Genomic DNA, 7908 nt, shown 5'->3' on the forward strand with positions numbered 1-7908 from the left:
TAGCATCTGGAAGCCTGTACGAGCATCTTTTTGGAATAGGCTTCGAGACATTTCGTTCAACCGGAGCCGAGGAGGGAGAAAAATGGGACACCGAGCAACCGACAATAGTTTCCAGCCCAAACGAAACCGCGTGCTTCATCTGAAAGTAGGCAGATGAAAAACTCCTCCCCGCGTAGCGCGGCCCCTCGTGCCCCCTGTCCCGTCCCGCGGCGGCCCTGGACGCCGCCGCCAGGTCGGGGCAGCGGGCCGGGGACGCTCGGGGCCGGGCTCCTCCGCGGCTTTCTGGGCGCCGCCGCCCATCAACAACGCGGCGGGACGCGTCCGGGTGCCGCTCGGTCTGGGAGCTGATGCGGGGGAGATGCTGTGCCAGGCAGTAGGCGCAACAGCGCCGATAGCAGTGGCTGCAGTAAGAAATAGAGGGGCTGGCGTGTGTACGGAACAAAGGCGGAGGAGCTCCCGCTGAGGGTCCGTCTAATGCGAAGGAGGGCTCGGCACCTCCCGGCTGCTCGTAGATTTCTGTAGCGTACTTTACACTTCGTAGTATGCTTGAAAACAGAACATTTTTGTCTTCCAAAGCCTTTTACAAACTTGGACACCGATCAGATCGACGTTCAATCAAATACTAAGAACGTAAATTATTCAGGAGCCCAGGCCAATCTGCCCAGCCGATCCTCCTCCCACCCCCATCTCAGGGCAGGCGCTCAGAGCAGCGCGGATGTGTGGGAAAGCCCCGGGGCTGCTCCGGGTCACACCCAGCTGGGAGCACGGCCAGGCCCGGTCTGCTCCCCGGCACCCGGCAGGGACACGGCACCCCCGGGAGAGCTGCGGGTCGGGCTCAGCCCTCGGGGCAGATTGCCCCGGGCGGCAGCTGTCTGTGGGAGCACTGCCCGCATGCAGCACAGCACACAGCACAGTATCGTCGTCCCCTGAGCCCTCCAAAAACAACCAAAACTCCAGAATGTACCCAAATAAGCAATATTTCTTACATGTTGCACCGCATGCAACAGTGAAGTTAAATACACCTGAAGGATGTAAACTATTGCATACACCTGCTTTCTCGGCTTCTTTCCAAGTGAAATTCATCGTATGACCAGATACAATCTAATAATCGATAAACCCGTTACTTGTAGCGCAAAAGAAAGGGGAGGGGTGATGAATAACGCTGCGCCCAAACACACGCACACACGGTTCAGTTTGTGCTTTATTACAATGGAAGCGCATTCACCGTGTGCCGGCGGCAGGCACAGCACAGCGCCCGGCAGCGTCCTGGCGGTGGCAGCCACACGGAGCTACGGGGTGCGCGCAGGTCTCGCAGCCGTTCTTGCAGAGTGCAAAGGCATTCATGGTCACACATAGAAAAAAGAGTTGAAGCGCTTCTTTCTCGACTGGTCTTTTACGTTAACTTGCTCATATGGACACTGCAGAAGAAATAAAACAAGCCATTATTGCATCACTTAGTAATCAGTATGGAAAAGCCCGGCCCTGCTTATGGTTAACAGGAATTGTTAATGATATATAAATCATTTGATCTATTGTGCCCTCCAGACTAAAAGGAAAATAACGGCAACCCCAAGCAAATGGTCCTAATTAGCGTCCAAGAAACCACTTCCTAAATGTATCCTTCCAACTCATTCCAGTTTGACTGTCCAGAACGATCTTTTGTTCTTAAACTTCTTTATTTTGTACGTAAGTGCAGAAATGCTGTGCATACCGGAGCTCCCAGAATAGCTCAGCTGAGAACACAGCACGGCACCAGGAGCAGAGGGGGGACAGTAGGATCCCAGGCTCTCAGTACATCTGTAACTATGTCCTGATCAATTGAAATTCTTTGTCCCCCAGAGCCTTGCGTCCTCACAGCTCCCTTACAGGACGAGAGAGATCTCAGTGAAGAAACAAGTCTTTGCCACTCGGGCCACTTTAAAAATGAAAAGCTAAAAGAGGAGCCACAATCAGCTGTGCATATTTGAACTGTGTATCACGTGTGCTCACCTCCTTTTTCCACCGCTTTCAGCGGGATCTCTAGGTGAAATGGACCATGGCTGGCCCCGTATATACTGCACCCTGCGTGGTACCCACATGAAGCTTCAGGCACAGCTGTAATGAGAGCCTGGCTGGGGGATGACTATGGCCTTGGCCTTGTCTGCACTGGAAGCGACAGAACTGGTGCTCCTTGGGAATATGGAGCACAAATCAGCAGTTCTCATCAGCACTGGATCCAATTGCTTAATGACATTCACCCACTGTTCTATCAGATCCTGCGTCTTATGTCACTTCTACATCTTGCTGCAAAACATAACTTTTAAAGTTTTAAACACTGTTCTGGAAAACTGAGCTATCTTTGAGACAAATCCCACCTCCTGCCTCTGAAAAGGGAACGCTTGCTGGACACAGGCTTTGTGACACACTGTTTTTTTTTCCTTGGCTGATGGACTTGTGAAAGTGAACAGACCTTCCACAAACCAACAGTCAGTTAAATAACTCCTGTGCAGTACTCTTCATGCTATTTCTAAGAGATAAAGTTAATGGAAAATGCTCCAATATTTTAAGAAAATCCGGCAGTGACCTTCCCTGGACTTAACATCTTTGAGACCCACTCCAAGGCAGGGCAGGACACGCAAGACGTGCTGCCAACTCTTGCTGCCCCAGCACCGAGAACGTACAAGTCATAGTGACGGCGCCCAGGTGGGGCTGGGGGGCACGGCTTCGTACTCACGTGTCTGCACGCAGAGCCACAGCATTTACCTCTCCGCAAGTGGGCGGCTTCGGTGAGCACCTGGTAGCCTGTGCCTGGGTCCACGTAGGTCTGCCGGCCTGCCTGGGGACAGAAACACAGCTCAGCCTGGAGGGCGTCCAAATCCCCGAGGTCCCACACCGCACGCGGGCTGGATACCGAGAGAGCTTCCACTTCGGCTGCTTTCCCTTTCTGCGCTATTTCCTCTTCCCTTTCCGAATTCCAGCTTCTCGCATTTTACTTGTAAACGATCTCACGCAGTTATCGGACAGCATCTGACATCTTTCACCGCTTAAGATCTCCTCGATCCGCAGCAACGCCCGCCCCGCTCCGAGCCCCGGGCCCCGTGCCGCACGCTCCCGCGGGCAGAGCTCCCGGAGCCGGCTGCCGCTGCCGGACGGGCCGCACGCGGGAGGCCCCGGAGCGGCGCGGGGCGGGCGAGGACCCCCGCGGCGTCTGCGCGGCGCTGCCGGGAGGGCGGCTCCTTCCCGGGGGCAGCGATCAGCTCGGGCCCGGTGTTCCGCGCGGCTCCGCCGCGGCCTCCCTCGGCCCCAGCGCCGCCCGCCCGGAGCCCCAGACTGAGAAGGGACCCGCGAGTCCCTCCCGCGCGCCTCGGCGAGGCCCGGGCCCGACGGAGAGGCCCGGAGCGGCCCCGTTCTCACCGCAGTCGCCTCTCGGTGCAGTTCCACGATGCGCCTCTCCAGCGGCGTCAGCTGCGGGGCCGAGGGCTGCCCCGGAGGCGGCGGGCGGGCCGCGGCGGCCGCGGCGCTACGAGCGGCTCCCGTGGCGGCTCCCGGCCGGGCCGGGCCCTCTGGAGCGGCCGCCGCGCGCTTCCGGGCTCGGAGAGGGCGGGCGGGAGGAGAGCGGGGGCCGGGCCCGAGCCCTCGCTGTGCCCGGCGGGCGGCAGCTGCGAGGGACGCGCGGAGGAGCTCGTCGGGCACAGCACGGGCAGCGCTGGCAGCAGTGTGTCTTTGTGCCCCTGTGTCTGGGTAACTTTTAGAGATGGACGGTCACATCGTTCCCGTTCCGTGTTTCAGCACGGTCTCAGGTTGCATGCGGTGTTTGAGCTCAGTGACGCGCACTCGCCTTTCACACCCCTCTTCGTGCTTTCAGCCCAGCCACCACCAAGCACTTGCAGTTTCCGTGGTCCCTGTGCTGGGTTCTTTGGCTCTGACCCCACGGCTCTGGTTTTCACCGAGCTCCTTTCCTCTGGCCACTGTCACCAAAGGGCAGAGCGCAAACCGGAGGGAGCCTGGTGCTGCTTCCCCCCTTGCACCTTTTGCTCAGCCTTCTCCATTCCTACGTGCTTTGTCCCTCTTCTCCAGTCTCGAGGTGCCCCAGGTCCCCTCCTGCTTCCTCACCCATTGCCTTTCCAGGCAGCGCTTGCCTCTTTGCTCCCTTTTTTGGCCTTTCTAGACATTAGAGTTCTAGGGGCACCCCAACACAAACTGTTCGGAAGAAAAACTGGGGATAAAGTCTTGTATCACCCTGAATCTGAGCAGTCCTACTGAAATACAGCCGCCAGAGAGTCTGGCTGCACCTACACAGCTGGCACAGCAGGTTCTACAGGTACCTGTAAACAGGGTTTGTTACCGTTTATGACTTGGCTGGTTCTAGATATGTTCTCCCCTGTGTGGCACAAGGCGTATGCCCAAAGCACGTTGCTTCCAGCGTGTTGACTCCCTGCCAAACACGCTGCTGCTGCAGAGCAAGGGACACAAGTGCTTCCTGAAGTCACTGCAACTACTAATGTGATGCAACAAAATATTTTTCTCATATTCTTATCTACCTATCTAAAAAAGGCTACGTCTTTATTGGCTGAAATTCTTTATTGGCTAAAATTTTGCAACCCTAAAACAAAGAGGAGCCTGGAAAATAGGGGGTGAATTTTCTCAAAGTGGAGCATTTCCCAGGAGCTGAAGACAAGGGAGACATAGGCCAGCTTTAAAGACAGTGCACTACTAGCTCCACCTTTGCGTTTATGAAAAATGTATTTTTGAGCAGTAGTAAATAATTCTAAGTAATTATCTTTAGGATTGAGTAGCTGCGTTAGATCAAAATTTAATTTTATTTGTAAGTGCATGCAATGTTCAGTGGGTGCTTTTCAGGATCCGGCAGTATACACAAACATAGTGCCCAGTCCAGGAGCTTGTTTTCTTTCCTAGGACTGCCTTACATTCCATACAATAACTCCCTTATCATTCAACTCAAGAAAAACAATTCAGGAAGCCAGCAGCCAAACAATGCCATAATCTTAGTGTGGCGAAGGTTTAAATCTTTGTGAATGTGCCGCCACTGCGTTTAAGAGCCCAGTGACCTCACCAAGCTCAGTTTCACGTACCATGACAGAAGAAGAGACGTCACAGCTCTGCAGCAGCCTTTGGGCATCCAGCATGCCTGCTTCCTGATGGCTGTGGAGATGCGGGCTTCCCACTAACTGGAAATCTAAGCCCTACATTTCCTATTATTTGAATTATCCGAAAAAAAAAATAATAGTGGTATTCAGAATAGGTATTTCAGTTGGGTTTGGATGATGACTGAGAAGGAACTGTGTACAGGGAGTGTAGGTGGGGTGATGAATGACAGCCACTTACTTTGTTCTTACAGACTGAGTTGGTGGACTATGCAGTTTAGCACTTCTGAACATAAAAACAAATACTAATTTAAGGGAATCTGTATTTACTAAAATGTCAGAAATGGAAGATGTGTTGTTTCCCAGCTGAGCAGCCCATTTCACAGCTGGGTGAGCTGTACACTTCAGTTAACCAGTGCAATGAAACCAGGCTTGTTTTGCAGATGTTGGTTCCAGTTCTATAATCCTAGTATCGTGTAACTTCAGTAGCAGCTTGACAATATCTCATTTTTCAAGGAAAAAAAAAAACATTTTTGAAATCAGCAATCGGTGTTATTCATTTATTCAATACCACCAAACCCCTACATTCTGAGTGAGTAATGAGGGACTGGTGGGCAAGGCCCGTGTTGTCCACTTGGCCTGAAACGTCTGCAGCTGGCAGCACGCTGCTCTGCTGTCACAGAACAGCCAGTGACAGCGCGGCTGAGATACAGAGCTTCAGACAGGCAGTGGCGGCTGCTCACTCCCAACATGTGGCCCAGGGCCCCTTACAGCAGGAAGGTCCCACCAGCTGCTTGAGGGCTGGCTGGGAAACCCTGCGTGGGATGGGGCTTCTGCAATGAGGGCCGTAAAATCAGCTTTAGCGACTGAATTCAAGATGATGCATCACAACCAGATCTGAAATATGTATTTCAGTGGGAAGGTGTTGCCTGAGTTTGTTCTCACCTGGTAGTACCTCCTGCTGGCTTTGCGTAACTGTGCACGTGTATGGGAACTGCTGAGTCACAGGCTGAACCACTGATTGAGCACCTGGAGAAAAGACCCAGTCAGCCCTGGGAGCACAGGTGAAGGCAATTCACTGTGTGACAGGAAGCCTGGCTCCACCCATCTTAGGCCTCATTTAAGGGCTGACTGCCACTCTGAAAGGCTTTTTTTCTGGAAATCCCACCTTGTTGGAAGCTTTTCCTTGTGAACCTAGAGTCTTCTGATGTGGGTGAGTGATCTCCTTCCCTTTCTTTGTAGCATTTTGCTATCATGTTGGTCCTTCCACCTCTTTTGCAGCGCCTTTTCTGTTGTGTTGATCTTTCTGATCACTACAGTGTTGTGATGCATAGTGTGGTGGGAAGAGGACCATACCAGCGGTCACATTTGCAGTTGAGCATCTGGAGACTGTCAGCCTATAAACTCATTGCAGTGTAATGGTTCCTCAAGATGATTGGAAGCTTTGAGGAGACCGTGGGGAATTACATTCTCAGAGCTTTGGTATACATAAAGATCTTGAGCTTATTTAGATGCATTGCAGAATGCACTGTCTTTAGAGTGCATTTTGGGGGGGACTAGAAATGAGCATCACCTGTCAAGAATTATGTCCTTTGTATGGTTTCTTTTGTGGCATTTTAGTGGAAATATGTCTTTGTTTGGCACTTGGTCCTTTCACACACAGGGCTTCTCTTACAGGTGACTTGCAAGCCCCAGTGCTAAGCATTTTTACCTCCTGTTTGTTGTTTCCCTTTCAGCTGGTAGCCCCCCCCCTGCAGTCCCCAGATAAAGCCATGGTGACATCTTTCACATCACTCCATCCTCTTTGTGGGGCTACTCAGAGAGTTTCAGCCACAAGTAATAAGAGTGCTCCCTGCAGCTCTGCAGTTTGCTTGCTGGAGCCTGTTCCCTTCTAGTAGCTGGCACTAATTTCTTTATTTTTTCATGTATTCTGTGGAACATAGATCAGTATTTTTTCAAATCACTGTTACAGACAGAAAGCCATCTGTGACAGACATTTGGAGAATATGCAACATATAGAGTTTATTGCACATCTTTTAATAGACTCTGAATTTTGTTATGAACTAACCTTTCTTTGAAGAGAATAAGAAAGTTTAGTGAAGTTCTTTAGTGAACCTTCTCACAATACTGGCTCTCTGTGCTAGACAACACAGGGGAGCATCATGGGGGGCTGAGAAGTTGTCACTGCAGCGCCGAGTCCTCCCACTGCTAGTTTTGCAGGCAGCAATTGAGAAAAGGAAAGAGCATGAAGGGAGATGCCGCTCAGTACATGCTCGCTCACTGCTGCTCTTTTTTGCTCTCCTTATTTTTCCTTGTGTTATGTGAGCTTGCTGCCCGTGTCACTTAAATTAATGCACATTTGTGGTGCTTAGCTGCTAATCGGAAAATACAGCGCTAGATCAAAGAGCTAATGAATAAGAGGCACTTATTCAACAGTTGCTGATTGCAGTAATTTGTTATGTATGTGTGTGCAGTCACCAACAGACAAAAATCATAGTATCAATACAAATTGAAATGCTGTATGCAGTAGCATCCGGTGTGAAAGATGACTTGCTTCAGCCTTTGCTTTCTCCTGTGATTCATTGCTTTTTACCTAGAACATATGGAGAGAGACCATTACAACCTGTTTCTTTGCAAGGAGTCGTCAGTATTTTTTTTAGTATAAGGAAGTCAGGAATGCAGAGAGCTCCACTTTAGAGGAGCGACTCCTTTGCAAGTTGGATAAAGATTCTATTCCCTAACTGAAAAAAAAAAATCTTTACTTTTTAAGACTATTTCTTTAAAGATAGCAAATGAGAAAAATAATAATCTGGGGGCACTTGCG

The 7908-nt window shown here is 51.3% G+C and overlaps 1 protein-coding gene across 1 annotated transcript; it reads right to left on the reverse strand.

The window, feature by feature from the left end:
* On the reverse strand, positions 1184 to 3741 carry C7H1orf53 (chromosome 7 C1orf53 homolog; the record flags this gene model as incomplete). The annotated part of the gene is made up of 3 exons (XM_021404937.1): positions 1184 to 1418; positions 2714 to 2815; positions 3394 to 3741. Coding segments are annotated over 3 exons (522 nt in total), but the record flags the coding sequence as incomplete, so codon positions are not given.

This window comes from Numida meleagris, chromosome 7 (genome assembly GCF_002078875.1).
Source record: "Numida meleagris isolate 19003 breed g44 Domestic line chromosome 7, NumMel1.0, whole genome shotgun sequence".
Lineage (NCBI taxonomy): Eukaryota > Metazoa > Chordata > Aves > Galliformes > Numididae > Numida > Numida meleagris.